This window comes from Triturus cristatus, chromosome 3_1 (assembly GCF_964204655.1).
Source record: "Triturus cristatus chromosome 3_1, aTriCri1.1, whole genome shotgun sequence".
In the NCBI taxonomy this organism is placed as follows: Eukaryota; Metazoa; Chordata; class Amphibia; order Caudata; family Salamandridae; genus Triturus; species Triturus cristatus.
The window spans coordinates 800,608,157-800,631,097 of NC_140583.1; the positions used below are offsets into that span (position 1 = coordinate 800,608,157).

At 46.1% G+C, this 22,941-nt stretch overlaps 1 protein-coding gene across 5 annotated transcripts in view; it reads right to left on the reverse strand.

The window, feature by feature from the left end:
* The window catches only part of AGAP1 (ArfGAP with GTPase domain, ankyrin repeat and PH domain 1), a 1,249,585-nt gene that overhangs the window by 577,935 nt on the left and 648,709 nt on the right, over window positions 1-22,941 (reverse strand). For all 5 annotated transcript variants that reach the window (XM_085645106.1, XM_085645103.1, XM_085645105.1 and 2 more), the window contains exon 7: window positions 11,484-11,611. In XM_085645106.1, the coding sequence (XP_085501232.1) occupies window positions 11,484-11,611 (128 nt within the window). The remainder of the gene's footprint in view (window positions 1-11,483; window positions 11,612-22,941) is intronic.

The following is a 22,941-nucleotide window of genomic DNA, read 5'->3' on the forward strand; positions in this document are numbered from 1 at the left end:
CCGCCGGGACTTCGGCTTCATTTGCTGACACGCCTCGCAGTCCGTTGAATCGTGGTGCTACCCCAAACACCACATACAGATGGGGTGAGGATCCGTCGCCGACATCTGGCGTGCGCAAGACAAGCACGTCTTGAAGCCCGAAGGCATTCGCACACTGTACCCTGAAACAGGCCAGGAACACGATCCGGGTCCGCGGTGCACGCGGAAAAGAAGAAAACTGACGTCAGCGTGCCGGGGTGTGGCTTATGTGACCTCGCTTATGTCACGCCTGCGGAGGACGTCGGGGCAGAGTCACGTGCTACCGCCCCCGGCGCGCAGAGATGCTGGGCAAGAAAGTTTTCCAGGTCCAGTCTCACGCCTGGGGATAATTCTACGTTAAGGAATCTGAGGCTAGTACTCTCTATCAGATACTTGCCTTTCCTTGATGTTTAGACTGCCCATGGTTTGGGTGTTTTAAGTGGATGGTCAGGATTCTTTGTGTGCAATAATCTGCCAGCCAGAGGACAGCAGTTCAAAAAGCTTGTCTGAAATCCACAGTTAGCCAAATGTCTACACACTGAGTTGAGTGTTATTTACTGTGTCATAATAGATCTGAATTTCCAACCTTAATGCCTCATACACTAACTCTAATCCATCGACATGAGACCTGAGAGAGGGAGCGGGAGAGAGAGAAAAGTGCCCAAATGGAGTAACGTGAAGTGGCACTGGAACACCAGTGGTAATCAGCACCTATGAAGGATACTGCCCCAGGACTCCCAGGAAGTGCCTTCCAAATGTTCATCCCCCAGCAAGGAATCTTTTACACACTGGTATTCTTTGACTAAAATATCAAACCTTTTAGTATCACACGTAAATGTTATGTGGGTCTAGTTAAGGTATGTCTTTTTTTTTTTTTTAACAGATTTTATTCGTCAAATAGCACATATGTGGCAGAGCTCTGTAACCCAGAGGCTTCTGCATAATCAACGTACAGCATTGTGACTGACATTTTCATAATAAGATCAAGGAAAGTTGAGCAATGCAGATGAAAGAAAATTATATGAAAACCCTATCCCAACAACTCCCCGCCGGTCGCACTAACAACCTCCCAAGAGTAGCACAGCAATAGAATATGTACCACAAAAAATTGCAGCATACGGATATACAGTAATCCAGTTTGCACCAACAGATTAAAACTTAAGCTGGATTGAAGGCCCACCCCGGCAGAGATCGGCTCCAGCTGCAAGCCTCGATAGCCCACCTAACGCTTCCAAACTTTATAATGTTTATGCGGGCACTCACATGAAGTAAAGATGGGAAGTTCCAAGCCTGTGCAGAAGTCTAGACCATTCTTCCATGCGGACACTGAGGGTGGTGCCGATGCCTTCCAGGCCTTAGCAATGTCTCACTTTGCCAAGGTGAACCCGAGCAGCATAAGATGGCATTTATATATGTTGCCCCCAATCCCAGCCATAACATGTAGAAGCACCAACTGCGGCGAGTGGGGAAGGTCCCAGCCCAACACCTCGGAGAAGCAGGCCAGCACACCCCTCCAAAATCGTGACAGGGAAAGACAATGCCACACTGTATGTACAGGGTACCCTCCTTCCGTTCGCACCGGAGACACACCGGGGAGGCTACCAATCCCGCCCTCCACAATCGGGCCCGTGTGAAATAGACCCGATGAAGATACTTAAACTGAACCAGGCGCAGATGCACTGCTATAGCCCGCCCCCTCCCCCACGGGAAGCCAGGGCCTATGTCCAGTCTTCCTCATCGAGTGGGCCCACATCGCCCTCCCAGGCCACTCTTAAGCTTCTGAGGTGTAGGAGAACAGGGAGTAACTAGGGATTGGTAGATCTTAGAGATCTTGTGATCCTGAAGAGCTCCCATAAACACCTTTGTTTCTATCGGGCTAAACTCCACCAGAGACTCCAAGCCCCCCAGACTGGGAGAGAGGGTGTGTCGAAACTGAAGATATTTATAGAATTGGGTTCTCGGCATGTGAAAGTCCTTTTGCAGGCCCTGAAAGGACTTCAGAACTGTCCCCCGCATTACATCCCCCAGAGTAGAGATACCAATGCTATCCCATCCACGAAACCCCGCAAGAGTGGCTAATTGAGGGAAACGCCCGTTGTTCCGGGGGGGGGGGGGGGGGGGGGGCTCCCACGTCAGTATATTCCACCACCCCGTCCTCCGTAGGGCCTGCTGCCGAATTTGGATAACGACCTTCGTCACCGATAGAAGTGAGTTGCATATCGATGCAGAGTACAGTATTGTATGTAGGGAGAACTCCCCCATACATCGCCGTTCAACTGCATAGGCTGGGTCGTCCCTATCCCCATACCACCATTCATTCAGAATGAGCAGGAGGGAAGCAATATAGAATGACAAGATGTCGGAGGTCGCCAGCCCTCCACAGTACATAGAGAGGAAGCACGTCCGCATGGCAACTCGCACTGCTCCGCCGGCCCATAGAAACTGACCCAGGGCAGCATTAGTTGCTTATAAACTGTCTCAAAAGGCGTTCCTTTCAGTGACACAAACTCCAAGGCAACATTGTGGACACACGCATCTTTACTGGCCTCGAGAGCTGACACAGGGCGTCTCAGTTCACAGATAATGATAACCTCTCAAAGCTTGATACTAACTAAACAGGACATGAGAGCAGTCAAGGTTTACTAGCCCTGCCTCTAATCCACAAAAAAGCTAATTTTTACTTTGATAAGAAACATTATGTGGTGCACATTCAGCAAGAGGAGCACAATCACCTACAGACCTTTTAAGATGGGTGATTTCCCACGGAATATTCCTGGGCACAGAATATTTACCAAGGGAAAGCCGCACAGGAACAGATTCACTCAGCACAGTCAATGGAAACTGTGAGAAAGCAGCATCAGGAGCTGAACAGTAAATGCTTCAGCCCTGGGGTAGTCTCAGTGCAAGGATTTTAAGAATATCAGACAAAGTGACTGACATTGTGGCGCTGCCTTTCCCTTAGCAAGAGGATCTTTACTTGCACTTCACACTGAGGTGCTCAAAAAGACACCACTGGGATGCTCTTTGAAAGACCTGTCCAGGACAGTTTGTATAATTGTTCCACTTCGATGTTAATCCTCTGAGCCAGAAAGATGTCTGTGCTCGATGCAGCCATGATTTTGCCTTCACACATTGAGTAGACTTTTACTAGTACTTTCCCTCACACAGGTCGAAAGAATGCTAGTAGCCCTCTTTTGGCAATGCATGTAAAGAGACTTTATCATAAACTTGCATTGAGGAACTTGGAAGTCTCTTTCCTGAGGCTACGAAACACAGTTTGGATCTAAATCTTTAAAGGTTGGTAAACCACTGACCACTACTTGCTGCATTTTCTCAGGGAAAATGTTTTGTTTCTTAAAGGGTCATAACACCCATAACCCGTTATTTCTCCTGGTAACGCTGGGTGTTAAATAAGCATGCATAAGAAAAAAAAGGGTTCAGTCGTTAAGGCCTATCAGCAATCATGTATGCAATTCTCCTTCCACAAAAGTATGACATCATCACAGTTTTCTTGAACTGAAAAGGCATTTCCCTGCAGTTAGATGTCTACCTTCAACTGTGTGCTCAATCAATAACAAAACACCCTGCAGTTAAAAATCGGCCTCTAACCTGAAGCTCAACGTTAAACTACCCACGTTGACAGAAGTGTCACCGAGCATATGCACAAATAAACAAAATAAGTTATGGTCATCATTACTACATAGTAATGTGTTTTTTCTTGGCTAAAAAGCTGACCTACAGGGGATTGGCTGCAAAACATGCTTGTTCCCACTCACAAGGAATGTGAATAGGATTAACAAACAAAAAAGAAACTCAGCAGCACCTTTTGAGATGAGACATCCCCCAAAAAAATCAGAGACTGGAGCACTGGTGGCCCGAAAAGTGTGTGTATGTGTATAGATATATATATATATATATATGCAAAAAAGAAGCAGAGAACTCTGGGGAGTTCTCAAGTTTAGGTGGAAAGCAGCTCCTGTATAGAGCACTCTCAGCACCAGCGAAACTCTAGATCTGCTCACCTCAAATGTCTGCTTTTCTATCAAAGTCTTTAAGCATAGGATTAGCACAGTGCTATCCACGCCGAGATAGAAAGGGACAAAGTCTTTTGCCATTTCTGCAGATATATATATATATATATAGTATTTGGCACAGGAATGTGCAAATAACCTGCCACTCAAGGGGTAAACACTGTATGAGTGAACTTAAAGGAGGCACACAATTAGGTTTTCTACTCACACAAAACAAAGCAGCTGATACAATCTCAGTCACTCAACAAAAATATCAGCTAGAAAGTGAATTCAGTGAGGCAAACGGAAGTCAGGAGCTGCCGGCAAGAGACAGCCCTTATTGGTGGAAAGTGTTCATTAAGAGTTGGTGCATTGTGCTATTTGCCCATCCTGATCACTGTCGGCTCTATCCTAAGGACAGCATTTTTCACAAGGTTCATTCACGTATTATCAAAGGTGGTTTGTAAATTTCATCTTACTCAAGGAGCACACTTAATGGTCGCTAAAACTCCGTGGCTCATGAATGTAGGCAAAAACAGAATGTTCTTTGGAGAAAATTATCAAAGAGTGTCAGTGTTTTGCATTAAACCTGTTAGATGGCATTCCCCCCTCACCATACTAGAGAAGAGGCCATTATTAAGGAACTACTAGCAAACATCACTTTTTGTGAAATTTAGATGATGATTAGGTAGACACTTGTTCACTCATTCTGAAACTTCTCCTTTTTAATTGTGACCGTTCAGCAAATGCTCTGGAAGGACAATAACATGGTCATCTCACATTTCCCATTATGTGGGTCTGCACTGCTCTGTTTTCTACTCAAGAACGGTAAATCTGCAACAAATTAAATGACAAAGACTAAGGGCCACATTTAGAGTCTGACAAACGGGTACTCCGCCACAATGTGATGGGTATCCTGCCCAGCTTATATCCTAAAGCACTTGTAGAACGGTGGCCGGCATATCCATCACGTTTGTGAAGGTTGTACCCATCCACAAAACTCTATATCAGGCCCTAGGTTTCTTCACTGTAACACTTTTATGATGCCATTTCCATTAGAATCACATAACCTCCCACCTGGAATAAGACTAGATATTGTCTTGCTCCTGCTCTAAAGAAAAATACAACGGTGTCAAATGTCAAACAGGGCTGAAATGTTCAAACAATGCTAGGAATAAAATAATGCAGCATGCCAAATCAGGTTTCAAGAAGTTTTTTTCAAAATGGTCCGAGAAAGTCCCTGGTCACAAGCAGACATTCAAAGTAGATTAATCTACAGCAAAAGTAAAGACCTATTCTGAAGAATTACTGATATATGTAGGAAATACTTTCTCGTTGGGTATGCATAGTCATAGAGCAAAAAATGTAAGACTTGAATGTTTTTGGAAGGACCCAACAACTTGCGCATGTATGGAAAGGTCCAATCTGAATATTGGTTGGTAGTGATAACTACATACCAAACTGTGGTTGCTGTGATCCTCCTGGAAAGTGAAGAGGGTACAGATTTTCTCAGTTTTTAAAAGCCTGGAACCTACATTTTAAGAACAAACTACTCTGCAGCGCGGCTACACCAAAGACTTAAAATGGGACTTTAAAAAAGCATGGCTCTCCACAGAAGGACGTAGTGTTGGTTCCCATATAAATGTTCTATGCAGATAACTTCACATGGATCATCAAGACTGAGGTGAGTGCGAGACTAAAAATGCGTGTGGGTGTGTGCGCATGCACGCCACTCTTTACAAAACAGAGCAGAATTATGGAAAAGCTCGGTCACACTGGATGGCTTCTAGGCTTCTCTTTATAAACAGGTGATCCATTTAATTTCTTAGGTTGTGATTGAGCTACAGTTGGAATCCCAATGCAACAAGATATAGAACTGCCTTCTGGTTTCTTTTAGCTTTTTAGAGTGCATATGAGTGGCGTATTTGAGGACTGTGTTCTTACGGTTCGCGGTGCATTGGTCTTTGCCGTCAATACACTGGGACAGGAGAACCATTCTGTGGATAATACACAGAGTTTTTAAATCCACTCTCTGAGCCACTATTGTGACTGGACACTTTTATAAGGGAACATACGCAGTGCTTATAAAAAGTCACATTACCATAATTTATAGCAATACATTATTTTTCTCTGACACGATCATTCCTGGATTTTGGTTTGATTTGGCATGATGTTGCTGTAAGCGTCAGCTGCTCTCTTCTTCTGATAGTGACTATGTAAGACATTAGTGAACATACTATAGCATAGGGCAAGATATCTTTGTAGCTTCTCCGGAGGTGGGACATTTCAATGAAATGAAAGAGGGCTAAAGAATGGTCCAACAGAAATCTAGGTACATTACATTTTATACGGTTAACATGCAAAAATTATTTCCCTTGCTGCCATCTTTAGAAAATCAATCCTTCTCCAACTCCCAGACCTAACTCAGTCTGAACACAAGAACACAGTGTTCTGCAGTGATGAATGCTGCCAACATATCATTTACACTCAAGTGAGCAGACAGTCTTGTACCTATTTAGAGGAGATGACGGTTTGCAATATTTGCCAATTGTTTTGTATCTTTGCCGCTGGAAGCTTTATTAGTGATCGTCAAGGAGCTCAACAATTTCCAATGCTTTTGAAGGTGTTTTGGAATTGATCTTTCGATCAACCTAGCAGAGATAAAATGTTGACACATTTGCCTAAACACGCTTCAAAAGTGGCTCCTAACTCGTTTCTGCTCCTGCAAATTAATATGCGATATGAAACCGTGCTACGGTAGTCGTGCCACTAGCCAAAGTACATGCACAACTATTGCAAAGATTGGCTGGAAAGGGACCAGCAGAGAATTTCCTAGATTTATCCTTTGTCGATGGAGTGAAATAGAGAACTGTAAGGATTAGTTAATGTTTACTGGTGATTTAACTTTACTCTCACAGATCTAATTGTTCGCAAGTGGGGAATTTTTTAACAATTACTGTGCTTAAACAAATGAATTCAAACGTTAAAATTTAAATGAACCTCAGTGATTTACAATGTACGTTTAAAAAAAATGTTGATGTGAAATGTGCACCCCTCGTGCTAAATCTCTCTCCAAGCTAATCGAGAGCCTGTCCTTATGCTTAATGTTGGTGAAAGAGTTTGTTTTCGAAAAATTTCATGACACTTCTTTTTTTCAGCAAAATCACACAGACCCAAAGGTTGCCTTTTACAAGGGGAGGTCAAAAACCCATGTCCCAATTTTTCTTCCGACACCCCAATCGTTTGTCATGCCCTTGCAATGGAAATCTGCTCCCACCAACCCTCTTAATTCCTCTTGTCAAAATAGTCCTCTATTTGTGACTGCCTCCTCCTACCTCGCATTTGCTTTCTATTCATACGGCTTTCCTCCAGGCCTTTTTCTTGTTTAATTTACCTTTGGTCAGATTCCTATCTCTAGGTCCTCCTTCTGCGTTTTGTCATGCTAGACACAGAAGAAAGACTTCACAATCTGATTTTTTTTTACAAGGCAAAACTTTACCGAAAAATCCGATACCCTTCCTTTTTTAAGTGATTATGCTATCAATTGCCAGATGTTTAGAAGTTGCTTTATTGCTTGGAGGCTTTTTTCCATGGGACAGCATTTCATATTTGGTGTGGTGTAAATGTATGCATTTTAATGAAAATAGTCAGATTTCCAGAAAGAAAGACTTTCTTCCTTCTGGTAATTCACCACAATGGAGCGAAATCAGCCTTGGGTGGTCAGACGGGTGCTTTGTGTGTAGGCATTTCACCAAAATTGCGCCAGAACTGGCATTCTAGGACTTAGGTGTATGTGTTCACAAAGCAACAGTCTACACGTAGCTAAACATGTAACCCATGAAAGGGAACGACAGCTACTGACAGCAAGAGAGAGAGCACACTAGACAGAAAGTGAAATAGCCAGAGCGAAAGCAAGAGAACAATCATACAGGAGCCTGCAAGTAAGTTCAAGATGGTGCTGATTTCTTTAAAATGGCTAATTTCACAAGGATGCAGAGTTGCGGCACCATAATTAGGTTCTATTGGGACTGGTAATCAGATATCCATTGTAACATACTTAAATACTACACTAGCAATTTCAAAGAACTATTCCATTCCCAGTGCCATTTCACACCTGACTACACATTGTCTCAGTTCAAACTACACTACCCATGTTCTACAGTTCCGCTTTTTCTACTTTCCCTTCTGCTTTACCAGGGACATTTTTGATTATTACCTGCAACTGATTCACCTACTACACCTGTGGATGCTGATGAGTAGTTATTTATGGGTACCTGGATATTGTGCCAGTTTTAATTTAGCACTTTTTGCTGATTCCTTGCAGTAGCCTGTCTGAATTCTGCTTCTTTTTAGTTTAGTCCTTGTTTACCTTTGAATTTTTCTTGCCCGTGACCTCTATCTTCACTAATTCACACCAGTCTAAACTTTAAGCTAGGGTATGTAGCTGAGGTTGTCCTGTTATAGCCATCTTGTATTATGAACTAAGGATGTGCTGTTGGTACCATAACTATATTTTCTGAACTAAATCTTGAGCAGTAACAGTTGTAGCAGTAACTGGATAAGATACCAACCCTATTTTTCACTCCTCCCTGTCTCACATCTTGACCCAGCCTACACATGCTTAGTCCATACTGGCATTCTTTGACTGGACTCTCTGCTGGGACAAGTTTTTGACTGGATCACTTCAACCCATGGTTCTGATTTTGCTTTCTTGTGTAAAAAAATATTGGTTACTGGATCCAAGGAAGCAGGCTCTTTTAGAATCAACTAGCTCTTTATACAAACATTTGTCAATGTGAGTACCCAGAATAACATTTTTTTGTGTTAAATTGCACTTGCTGCATTTCACAGAAGTAGCTTCAATATGCTGAGTGATTATCAGTATGATGTGTTTAGTACTAACAGCAATCTAAAGGACATCTTGGCACTGGAGAGAAAAAAAATAACAGTAAAAAGACAAACAAGCACGAGAAGAAACAGGTAAAGGATACAGTGAGAGCAAATCAACACCAAAAAAGAAATTTAAAAAATGAACAAACAGCCATGTTCTTAACGTTCGCGCTACAAATACAGCTTTATCAGCAGACTAGACTTTCTGTTTTCTCTTAGAAATTTTTAACAGCAAAGTCCTTGATCCGAGGTTTTGGGAGGAAATGCATTATTTTAAATGTACCTGTGGAAAAAGGCGAGCATGCATTATGAGCCTTGCAAAGGCAATTTAAAATCACACATTTGTGAATGGGAAGCCAGTGAAACTTATAAAAATAGACCAAATTAGTGCTTCCTACTGAGGCCTAGATTACGTCTAGCAACCATATTCTGGACTATTTGAAGTCTCATTAGCAAGTACTAGGGTAACTTCAGATACAGGAAATTGCCATAATCCAGACAAAAGATGATTGCAGCCTGAATCACAGTTTTCCTGCAATTGGAAGGAGAAAGAATTTCTTTGAGGAATTTAAGACCATAAAACAAGATTTAGTGATTTTAGTAATCAGGGAAGCATATGTTTTGAACAAAAAATGAGTCCCAGATTCCTTACTGTTTGTCAGTGTGTATGTACTGACCCCAAATTGATTGGCCTCCTGTTAGTAGCCCGGCTACATACTTCATTGCCTTTTAGTAATACTTCAGCCTCAACAGTGTTAAGCTGAAGTTTGTTCTGTTTCATCCAGTCTGCCACTGCGGTCATGACCTTTTAAAAGTTGCAGGGGGTATTATCAAAATGTACTCCCAGCCTGACCAACAAATGAGTATCTTCTGCGTAGTAACATAAGTAAAACCAAAAGAACGGATCAGTGAGGTAAGGGTTCCCTCATATAGAGTAAGGTAGAGGATTGCAGATGAACACTAATGCACACCAAAGGACATCTTTTTGGCTGAGGATTTGAATTTGCCAAAATTAACAATCTGTCCTGCAGTAATTTAAAGATCTGAAAAAACTTAAGACACTGCTCTCAATACAACTTCCCCCCAACATGTGCCGACGTTTAGGTGGGAGACAGGATCATAAGTGGCAGAAAGATCTAATAGGATAAGGAACACAGCATTTCCTTTATAAAAAGCAGACCGAGATCATGTAACGCTGCAGGTCTAAACCCTGTGTCGGGTCAAACAACTTCTACTGTTTCCCAATAGGCGAATAGTTGGAAGTTGGATAGACTTTCCTCAAGTTTGGTGGCAAATGGTAACAGTGAGTAAGTTCTATGAGTGACGAGGACTTAAGGGTTTCCATGTTTTTTTGTTTTAGAAGGGGAGCGACAACAGCTTGTTTCCATGCATGACTTACACGACCTGCCCTAAAAGAGCGAGCCTAATGTACACGAATCACCCTACAGCCCCATGGCCATTCAGAGAACTTAAGTCCGTTTGTACTAGAAGCTGTCGGAGATAGCTCCTTGTGTTCGATTCCAGCTTTCTTCCATGATGCCTGCCTTAAGAATCCTTCTAGTTCTTTTAAACGTCTGTTTCACACGAGTGTCAGAGTTGACTGTTTATGTCAACCCGACTACTAGCAGTTATTGCCTGAAGTGCTGTTTTTGGTTTTCTCTCATGCTTGCACTCTAAGCTCCAGGGTTTCCTGGTGTTAAACTGCAGCTCAGTTTGACTGTTTTTCCCACCCCTTCTTTTTCTCTCAAGTACGTTTTTCTCCTCTATGTACCAACAATACCCTCGGTGCAAATGGCTACTACGCCAGCACTGCATTAACTCCGCAATGAGCCCCCTTTGGACTTAAATCCCACAGTCTCCGTGGCAAACAGAAACGAAAGCCCACCATTAGCCAGTCACTCGCTGTACAAAAGGCCATCCAATATAATTTACGTACTTAACTTTATGGTAATCTGGACAGAATAAGGTACTAATTATAAAACAGACTAATTCACCATCCCCAAAGAGTAAAGCAGGAGCCCAAGAATCCAATGTTCTCTATTGCTTCTTCCTCAAGATAAGTAACAGAAGTTCAGCCTCTCCCAGCTGTCCTTTCTAATCCATTAACTTCCTAAAACTCCATCCTGGGCCTCTATGGCAAACCTAATGGCCCATAATTAACGTCAGGACTTTTCAACTTCCCCACTAAATTTTAAATCCCTTCTTAAAATCCCACCCAAAGCTACTGCTGAATAAAAAAACATGTGTGTCCGGCTGACTAGTGAATTATGCTGCTTCTCACCAAATTATCATTGCTAAAGCATGTGATTGACTTTATGCATAAGCAAGGAATTTAGAGAAAGGAAAGTAGATAAATAAAACAATATGAAACTTGTCCATTAATGCTTGCTGTCCAGAGCATGAAGCGGCACAGATGTATTATAGGATTGTGTTTATGCAGATATCCATAAATGCTTATTCAAACAGTACTTGTATGGTCCATTGTGAACGCACTGTACAAGTAAATCTGTATTCTATATTTGTGCGATCACACTCAGAACATGGCTCAAAAGAACTGCCCCCTACCTGGCTCATGTGCACTGCAGACACCTGGGCGGAGCAGACAGAGGTGTGGCTTGGAGAGTTGGGCAGAGACTTGCAGGGTCCGATGGAAAGCTGCTGCTTTTTTCGTGTTGCCACGATCTTCTGAGCAACTGTTGAAGGAAAAACAGAACATGAGTCGCAAAACCGACACTCCCCATGGATAAATCAATGCTGTGTTTTGCTGCTTCAGGTCCACGACACGTATCGTTTGCGAACAGTATACCAAATGTCATCAGACGAGCAGCACGTGTGTCCCACCCAATCTCCACTAACTCCTCACCACCCATCTCCCTTCGCAACTGAGCTCCCCTCCACCAAGCCCCAGCATATGGTACTGTGAGGGTGAAACCCTGTCTACAGGCGCCCCACACCATCCCCAAAAGTTACTAAGAGTGACCTGCTTAGGGTGTGCATTTGAGCCTTTTCCTGTACTCTAGGCTGACATATTGTACACCAGCCTACTTTCAAGAAGGCTTCTCTCCAGCAGGAAATGATACCATGGCAGCACTGGACAGGAAGGCACTGGTAGGCCCTCTCCTGGTGCTTCTTCAATGTATTGACCGATCGCATTTTCCCTCCCTGCCCACTCCACCCGGACATCAGCCCTCATTCACATGATAAATACAAGTTCAAAGGTCAGTACACCGATTACAGATGCGCTTATGGATCTGAGTGATCTATGGCCTGGGCGTGCAGCTGCCATGGGGTGTAGTTAGGGAATAACAAAGACCATTCATTACCATCAGTTTATCCATCAGGCCCTGTGCAATCATTTTCTGCTGCAGTCACTATCCACCCACCATTTCATTGTCCTTTCAATGAGGAATGGTAAGACGGACCACAAGACTGTTCGATTTGGCGCTAGCGAGGACCTTTGGATTTTCCTACAATTAGACAATTACCTATATGAGGTTTCAGCCAGCCTTCTTCATCCTCTGGGCTGTTAGGTCATTCACGTTTTTATTCCGTCCAAAACAGCATGGGCAATGGGTCAGTCTAATTCAACCATTGGCTAACTTCACTGTAAGAGCCTGGCAGTGGTCCAATAATAACATTTTACAAAAACTATGACGAAACAAGCATTGACAAAGCCAAAACAGATGGCCGCCAATGCCAGACCTGCTGTTTTTGCCAATACTTGTATTGTTTCTCGAATTCGTTCCTAAACATGTTGGCTCTCACGTCATGTACATTTGCAGTATTCTCGCACCCTTCTCAACCTCCATCCCTTTTGCTGGAAAGGGAATGTATTCATTGACAGCCGGACCTGAAATGGTGCGTTGAGTAGCCCCCAAGACAAATAGCAGCGGTCCAACATGTACCTGGAGACTACAAGGGGAACAACTGTCCATGTGAGGGCTTCCCTCTCCAGATTCACCCTGTGACGGGCGCTAGTGTAGGCTATCACCTGCAAGATTTACCTGGGTTAAAATGGTTGAAAGATTTAGATGTGATGAATGAATTCCAGTCACAGGCTAAAAGGGAACTACCTACCTGTGCACGAGTCTGGCGAAGTAGGGGCAATACTACAGCAAATTCGGACGTGCAAGGACTGCATATGCGAGGTGATGCAGTCAAAAATAACTTGGGGCTTCTGGGGAGCAGAGGGAATATAACCCTGTGTCCTAACCTGTGGGCCTGACTTAAGGTTCGGAAAATGGGCTGAAGTACCAGGCAGTAGCATCAGCCATCCTGAGTCAGAGTCATGTTTGGGGGTGAAGCCTTTGAGGAGGGGTGCTAGTGAGTCACTGATTCCCTCTAGGTACATCTGAGCATGAAAGGACACTAGGCAGGAAAGTATCCTCTCCAGGTACATAGGTGCATCAGCACATAAAAGTCTGAGGCAGAAGGGCCAGCCTGTTTGTGTCCATCACCACCCCCTTTTGTACTGCTTTGATCGCCATAAGTTGGCAGGGTATGCTCAGACGTGCGTCCCTTGCTCACTTTGCCACTGGATTCAAGCAAGCCTGGCTGAAGACGGCTGAAATGCCAGAAACCGGTCCTAGGAAGCTTGTTTCCGGTCCAGGGAAGGCATGGCTTGGCAGTTCGGGCTGGACTGTTCCCATGAGGCACAGGGTCAGACTGATTTGCATATGGCCATGTCTGAACTGGGGTGTCAGAGTGGGCTAAAGAACGGTGATGGATCAAACCCAGATCTGTTGACTGGGTGTGAGTGTTTGATTGGTTCTGATGCTCCGTCCATCACCACCCCCTTTTGTACCGCTGGGCTCACAGGCCTAAACAAGAAGCTTGGTCTTTAAGCATAGTCAGTCCTGCCCAGCAGCGCCCCCAGTGGCAACTATCTGAACCTACAAGACTGAAGAGCAATAGTTGACAGGAGACCAACCGGAGACAGTGGACAAAAATAAAAGACTGTCTGTACCACAACGCCGACAGAGGGTCTCAAAAACAATTAATATGCCTTGGGGAAACGAAGGGCACGGGACGCGGCGGAGCCATTCATGCTTCTTATAGGAGCAATCCAGGTATCAGCGGCTGCTGCAGCTTTCAGACATGGCTGCGCGAGGAGGGTAGAAGGTAGAAACAGGTTTACTCACAGGATTAGAGGGAGCAGTAACTACCTCCTCGTAGACACCCCACAAGGTGCGCTCAGCCCTTCACTGACCCGGACATTCCTGGATAACAGTGACGGAACATACCCTGAGTGGAACACAACCACGCGCACGATCAAAGGTGCCTCCACACACACTTCAGAGTTTATTTCTCTGCGGCGGTGTCTCCGACACAATCTGAGACGCAGGGCTAGCTGGGAGGTGAGACGGCCTCTGAGTTAAAGTAGCGGAGGCAACACTAGGGGAAACACATGGAAACACTAGTGGTGACAGCGAAAGGGGGTAGTCGGAGGCTCCGGACGGGAGTGTGGCCAGAGAGGAGAAGGCGCAGTGGGGAGGCGGGTGGGCCCGGCGGTTCTGTCAAGCACCGGTTCGGCGGTGACAGACCTCAGCTATGGGTCCTGGGCTGTGACCACAGAGTCAGTGAGCCGGCGACTAGACACAGCCGGTCCGGTCGGGGTGAGCATGTTCGACCTCGGGAGATGTCATCAGCGCTGCACATTACGAGGCCATAAAGTGCTCTCATACAGAAAGGCGCTTTTCATTTCCAAGCATGTCACTGCAAACGTACAGCAATTAAACTTAAGAGCGCGCCCAGCCCCGGACGCGGGTGAGCAGGCTCTATCTGGCGGAGGTGGGCCGGAGAGGGGGCTCTAGGAGCGAGGGGGGCCTGTGTTGGGCGGGAGAGCGGTGCTTCAGGGGACCCCAGGGCGGTAGAGAGGCGCAGGAGAGAGAGGGCCTCGCCTGGCGGCCGGAGAAGCTTGGGAGGGCAGTGGCACTAACTAGCTGGCGGGTGAGCTGCGCTGGCAGGAGGTGGGCATCTTACAAGGCAGGACCCCCAGGCCCAGATCAGACTCACCAGGGACGAGCTGCACCGAGGGCGGCTCGTTCTGACTAGAGGACGAGCTGTGTAATAAAGTGCGGCCCCCACCCCTCCGAGGGTCTGACGTCTGATGAGAAGGGGGCTATAAAAGCTGAAGTCCTGTAGGCTCCCGTTTACAATGTCTCACCCACCCTGTTCTCTCTGGCCTTCGGGGACCACCATGGTTCCCCTCTATTGGTCACCCACAGCACCCTATGCTCAGAATAGGTGGGATGAGTTTCACTCGACTGCTTACATTTTTACTGTGTCGGGTGGCGGAAGGGGCGACACCTACTGAGTCTCGGGCAGTTTATTTCTCAAGTTTCTGGCAGAATGTTCCCTGAACGCCAGTTGTGCCTTTTTTTTTGCCATTAGTGCCCTACAGAAATGCTGATTGAACTTATTTTTTTCTATTACTCGACGATTTCAGTTGTACTTTTGTTTTAAACCAATTTTTGTTTAGGTAAGAAGCGTATATACGTTTTATTTACACTGCACAGTACTCGATTCTTCTCTACCGCAAATACAAGGGAATGGAAGCAGGGACTCTAGTGAGTGCCTGCCTCCCTTTATGAGCCACTGGGGCCCGATCGGATATTTCCCTGGGTTCCCTCAAGGCCAAGGCCCCGTGTAGAGGCATCCAGCATCAGGCGCCTCCATGGCTCCGTGCTTGGCATAGACTCCTTCTTCACCTCTGATCCTTTCAAGGGGTTTAATGTCTAGACATGGGTCAATGTCAAGGCCTCTGATGGGGACAGCTCACTGACACCCTCTGTGTGGAGCTCAAGAGGCACCACCGCCTATAAAGGTGGGGAGGCGCAGCAACAAACTCCTCAACATTGTTCACTCTTTGCTTGGTGCTCTCTCTTAGGAAGCCATGTGCAGAACATGTGAAAATGCCCAGATTTGACCTTGGTTGAAAGTTTTCACTTGATTTTACATGTTATTTAAAAGAAAAAACAAGGTAACTGCGCAGACCACAACCCTCAAAACACTGGGAACAACTGATCCATCCCTTCTTCAAGGAAATGAAACGAGTGCCATTTCAAAATGGCGAAGCAGCCATTTATATAAAGGATACCACTCCATCAGTGCTCTGCCATTGAACTTTATGGAGGCACACCGGACATGCACAGCAAGAGAAGCACTCCTTTCACACAACATGGCCGTGAGATGCACCCAAATGCTTCCTGTCCTGTAGTCCATTTCATTTAGTGCAACTCAAATATATCTGCCAGTGCCGCCACTATGGTACAAATGTGCAGTAGGTTAGGGCAAAACCTGTGGTATTTATGCAAATGAGACTACAGGAAAAATACATTGGCGTAAAATATTTCAAGGAGCACAGTTTGCTACCAGTGGGAGCTCAGGGATGAAGAGACAGAGGAGGCCATGTCTTAAGGGACATAGAGAGATTTCTCTCACTGGCAATGTTGCCTATACTGGGACAGTCAATATGATGAGAAGGTAGCCCAACATGTTACTGATTTTACCTCAAATCTACCTGACCTTCGAAGACATGAGCCGATAAGGACAGCTTACCCCTAAGGACCATCCGTCTCCATAAAAAAAGAAGAAAAAAACACTTGCAGATCAATGTGCTTTTGGACCCACTGCAAGGTTGGAAACTCTGGGTCAAATATGACCTTAGCTCCTTTCCTCGCCCCAAATCCATGGATCGGGAAGGTGGCGTGGCTGGGTAAGCAGGAGAGTAGCAGTGCGGGTCAGAAACTCCGCTTAGCAGCAGAGCTCACAGAAGACTGCACCAGTGATGGTATGGGAATTAAATGAAGCCCTAGAAAAGGAGTTCATACTAGTACTATATTATATTGAGGGAGTCTAGAGAGTAAGTACGATCACATCCAGGATTTTTTGGGGGAAATTATTAAAGGGGAGTGGAGTTGGCCTAACGGCTAGGGAGGTCGACCTCAAATCTGGGGAACTGGGTTTGAGTCTCGGCAACGATGCTGAACATCCTGTGATTCTGGGCAAATCACTTAATCTCCCCGTGCCTAACAAAAATGAATGTGTCCTCATGCAACGCAACTGGTGCTATGTTAAGCGCTCTGATACCCGATTCGGGTCAAGTTTGCGCTATATAAAATTCTATTTTTTAAAAAAAAGTGTCAACAAGAAAAGAGTGTTTGTGTTTCCTCAGTCTGGATAGATTAAGATTCCTCTGTTCATTCACTACTCAAAGCGGCCACTGGTCTTTAACCTAGGAGTGTTTCCCAGTCTCTCTTGTGGCACAGCACCCTCCATGAATATAAGACTACAACTGTTTTATCGGCTTCCGCTGCGCTGCACCTGCTTGCTGCCCTCGAGATGGATGGCCAGAATGTGATTTAGTAAGATTACGATGTATAAAAAATGAGTGTGATAGACGAGGGAGCGGGTTCATTAGTTTGTTCCGCCTCCAGAGAGCCCCCACTCACCTCAAGCAGCCATATCAATTAATTTATCTTCTGCGAGGGCATTGATCGGCAGCTAATCATATGAAAATTAGCGCGCACTATCACCCCTCTCCGTCATCGCGCAAGCATCTGCGTATTGATCTTCAGAAATGTAAAAGTCATTGTGCGGAGAGCAGGGAGGCAAGTGGAAGGTCATGAGGTGAGAGAGCGGCAATATTTGTCTTAGCAACCATTAGGGAGAATTACAGGAGATCCAAGTGAACTCATTAGGAATCAGGCCACTAAATGTCGCTATCCTGGGGGGGGATAGAGTCGAAGGAGCCATAACAGCCAAATACACGGCACCTAAATGGATGAGTTTTACAACCCCTTTGAATAGTACAATGCCCTTGTCGCAGTCTTGTGCACCAGGCCAGCACTTCTGCTGTACTGACAGCAGCCATCAAACACTGAGGCAGCTCTGTAGTTCACAGGGGCTCCTAAATATATATCGGCACTGCTGAGTACTCTGGGTGCGGGTAAACTGTTCTGAGGTCACATTCCAGGAGCCACTTTGAAAACCACTTCTCATCAACGGAAGACAGGGCCAGGCAATTCATTATATATATATATATATATATATATATATATATAATCTACTGGCGGTCGCCAGTAGATAGTTATAGTTAGGACCGTGTTTCCATAGGAAATCCGCAACATTCTATTAGGAATAACTTTTGCGTCGATTGACGAATCCTCGCGAAATTTTCAAAATAGGTGGGGCGCTCCGCTCCGCTCCTTCCCTGAAAGTCTCGGGGGGATTCGTCAAACAGGGGCTGAGAAAAAGGGGGGGTCCCAAAACGCGTTTTCCCTATGCATTTTCCCATAGGACCTTTAGTCCGCGCTACAGCCCGAACGGCTGAACAGAAAATCTTGAAATTTGGCAGAGAGGTAGTCCTCAGGTCAGGGATGTGCCTTTTGCAGGTCTGGTATAAATCTGTTCAGTATTTTCTGAGAAAATAGCATTTAAAAGCATATATATATCTATAGGCGCGCACCGTGCGCGTACGGTAAGCGCACCCTGCCGTGCACGAGCGCAATTCTGATTGGTTGTTAGATCTTAGTAAACATTCGAATCGGTCGAAACCAAGAAGTGTCGGCCGCCATTTTGTCTCTCGCAGTCCGAGGGAGGTGAAAAATAAAGGTGGAGAACATGAAAAGGGGGCAGGGTGGACAGTTCCTGACCCCCTAGCCATTGTCAGGGGGTCCCCAAAGGACCCCCAAGGGCCATAAATGTTTTTAATATTTTTACGAAAAATCGCGGAGTGCGCTTACCGTGCACGCACGGTAGAAACGTGAAAATTACGCGTACGGCGTAACGTGGGCGCGCGGTGCGCGAAGCGCACCGCGGGCCCACAGAGCGCGCACGGTGAAAAACCTTAAAAAAAAAAAAAATTCAATAATAAATACATAACTTAGCATTTAAAAAACCGTACAAATTCACCGAAAAAACCATAGGTTTCACACACGTTATAGTTAGGAATTAGCATTTAAAAAACCTTGCAAATTCACTTAAAAAACCATAGGTTTCACACATGTTATAGTTAGCTGGACATTTCCCTCGTAAAAAACCAATGAAATTCCCCCGTTATAGTTAGTAAAGGGAACTATAACTCACGCGACCGCAATCCACTGCTGATGACGTCAGATATTACATCACTGATGACATATGTGTCTTTCTGTAAAATAAATATTTATTAAATATGTATAGCTAAAGGTTAAAGGAAAGAAAAATGGGTAAATAAGTGAATAAATACAGTGATGTAATATCTGACGTCATCAGCAGTGGATTGCGGTCGCGTGAGTTATAGTTCCCTTTACTAACTATAACGGGGGAATTTCATTGGTTTTTTACGAGGGAAATGTCCAGCTAACTATAACATGTGTGAAACCTATGGTTTTTTAAGTGAATATATATATATACACACACACGCACATATATACACACCCATTTATATCTACATACACAAATATACATTAAAAAATAATATGTATATATATATATATATATATATATATATATATATATATACACACACACACACACAGAGAGCGAGAGAGAGAGAGAGAGAGAGAGAGAGAGAGATTCACTGAAGTTTACCTTTATTCACCCACTCCCCTCGGCTACATCGGCTATGCTTGGTGCCTATTAGGAACGCTCAACGGACTGCAGGGATGTGTCCCCCTTCACCCTTTTAATTGCTGTTCTGAAACCTTAAAGAAGTGATAAGACCGTTCCCATCATGGAAACTGACTCCTGAGGCGAAAGCCGGGAGTATCGCTCTTTTAAAACTGTATTTCTGCTTTTAACGCTGCTGTGACTTTACCTCTCGCTGTTCTCTTCTCCCCGCGCAGCCGATCAAGGCGCTGCTGCGGGTCGCAGAAGGATTGCCGCCATTCCCGGAAAGCCTGAGCCCAGGCCACGCCCATTGCCGCTAGGCCACGCCCCCTCCTTCTATATTAACCGCGCCTCCCTCCTTGCGCGTATTAGATGGAAACTGACTCCTGAGGCGGAAGCATTGCTCTTTTAAAACTGTATTTCTGCTTTTAACGCTGCTGTGACCTTACCTCTCGCTGTTCTCTTCTCCCCGCGCAGCCGATCAAGGCGCTGCTGCGGGTCGCATAAGGATTGCCGCCATTCCCGGAAAGCCTGAGCCCAGGCCACGCCCATTGCCGCTAGGCCACGCCCTCTGCTTTCCTCTTAAATGATGTGCCTTCCCCGCCCGCGCAGCGGGCGCGCCGACGGCACGCAGAAGGCGCGCCAAAGGCAAGCCCGTCTGCCCCCGTCTGCGCCAGGCCGGTCCAGGGGCCCTCCACTCTGTCCGCCCCTTTACCTACTCACCTGACCAGCTTCTGGCATGCTATGCTGACTGGTCCATCAGCCCTTACACTCTCGCCCGGATTAACTCCCTTGAAATCGCCCAGCCTGATCGCGCCAAGTTCTTACGCCCGCATCCTAGCTTTCGCAAGGAGGCGTCATGCCCTGCCTCTCTTCTTTCCCGCTCTAAGCATCCTGATAGTCTTTCTCCCACGGCTTCAATCTCTCTCCTTAACACTCGATCCGCGGTCAAGCACCAATTAGAGCTCTTTGACCTTCTTGATACCACCCAACCTGAGATTCTGTTCCTCACGGAAACTTGGTACACTGCCACTTCCCTCCCCGATATTCTTACTTCCCTCCCGGATCCCTACTACATCCTCCGCGCCGACCGCTCTGAGGGGAAGACGGGCGGCGGAGTGGCAATGATAGTACGCTCTAATCTCCAATTCCAGCCCCTTTCCTACCACCCCATTCCCTCGATCGACTTCTTGGTTGCACGCTCCACGAATCTTGCGTTTCCACTCACTTTTCTACTCCTCTACCGCCCCCCCAACCCATGCCTCACTTTATTCCAGCCATACAGGACTTACTGGCTACTCTGGTGGTTAACAACTCCGCGGTCCTTCTGTTGGGTGACTTCAACTTCTGGCCGGGTGACCCACGTGAAGACACCATTGTCCAAAGATTTTTCCGACACCCTCCATTGTCTCAACTTTACCCCTCACATTTTTCCCCTACCCATGCTCAGGGGCACACCCTTGACCAAGTTTGGTCCGCCAATCTGTCAATTTCTCTGCCTACTTTATCCCCCTGTGTTTGGTCCGATCACTTCCTGATTACCTTTTCCATACCATTGGGGGAGATTAACGCCCCCCCTCTTCCTAAAAAATATCTACGCTCGCAAGTGGAATAGGGTGGATCTGACCACCTTAGGCCATTCCTTAGCCTCCTCTGCCCCTACCTTGACAGATTTGTCTCCCAATCGGCAGGTAGCTATTATCGATAACTGGCTCTCAGAGGCCTGCAACCATGTTGCGCCTCTTAGACTGGTCAGAACGCGCCGCTCTCATGATGCCAACAGATGGTTTTCTAATGCTTAAAAAGACCAGAAGTTGGCACTCCGGCAGGCTGAACGCCAGTGGCGCCGCAGATACTGCCCTGACCTTAAAATCCTCTACTTGACGCTACTTACGGCCTATAAAAAAGCCATACTCACCGCCAAGCTTGAACACTTTTCCCGGAAAATTCATCAGGCAGCCAACAAATCCAAGGAGATATTTGCGATCGTGCGCGAGCTTGCTGCCTCCGACAGAGTTGCATCTAGACCCATTGCTTCCCAATCCCTCTGTAACTCCCTCAATGACTTTTTTACTGAGAAGATTGCCACCATCAAGCAGAACATTCCCAGGGCACCTCCCCTGTTTTCTTGCCCTCCTTTACCCCCACCCCCCTCCTCTCTCGACCAATTTCCCCTGATTTCAGAAGAGGCCTTCTGTACTCTCCTGGGAAAAGTCACAACTGGCTCCCCCGCTGATGTTTGCCCGGCACATATCTTAAGGGAGATCTTCTCCCATTGTCCAGCCCCCCCTATTACCCTGCTTAACACATCTATTACCTCAGGAATTGTACCTGATGTTTTCAAAGCAGCCGCGGTAATTCCTATTATAAAAAAAAACGGTGCCGATCCTACTGCCCCTCCAACTTTAGACCAATTTCGCTCCTCTCACTCCTGGGCAAGATCCTGGAGAGCCATATCACCTCCTCACTCTCCACCTACATTGAGGCCCATCATCTCCTGGCGGACTACCAGGCCGGCTTTCGGCCTGCACTTTCTACGGAATCTGTCGTCCTCTCAGTGGTTGATGAGCTCAGACGCAGTGCTGACACCAACTCCCCCCAGGCCTTAGTCCTTCTCGATCTCTCCGCCGCCTTTGACACGGTCGACCACTCCATCCTCCTCGACCGTGTCAGGGGCGCTGGCCTACGGGGGTCGGCCTTGACCTGGCTTACCTCCTTTTTAGCAGGCCGTACTCAGGCGGTTCATCTGGGAGGCTTTCTTGCCCCCTCCCGCTCTGTTTCTTGTGGGGTACCCCAAGGCTCCTCCCTCTCTCCCCTCTTATTCAATCTCTACATACACCCCCTCATTGCTGCTCCTCAGGATATTGAGGTCACGGCGTTCAACTACGCTGATGACCTCCAGCTCATTTTCAATCTCTCCTCCTCTCCTGATTCAGTTTCCAGGGTCCACTCCACACTTACTTTTATTTATAACTGGATGAACCTCAATCAATTAAAATTGAATCCCGATAAGACGGAGCTGGTTCTCATTGGTGGTCCCTCCAATCCCTGGTCCCCTGCTTTCTGGCCTTCCATCCTTGGCTCCCCCGTCTCCCTCTGCCTCTGTTAAAACTCTGGGCTTTAAAGTCAGCCAGGACCTCTCTCTGCGTCCCCAGATAAGCTCGACAGTCTCCTCCTGCTTTCTGGCTTTAAGAACCATCCGGAAAGTCTCGCGCTTCTTCACGGTCGAAGCACTTAAACTCATTGTCTTGGCTATGATCCTATCTCGCCTAGATTATGGCAACGCCCTGTATGTGGGCATCCCTGCCTACGAGAGCCATCGCCAGCAGCTTATCCAAAATCAAGCAGATCGCCTCATTTATAGACTCCCCAAATCTAGTCATACCACCCCCTTGCTTAAGGCTCTTCACTGGCTCCCCATTAGGGAACGCTC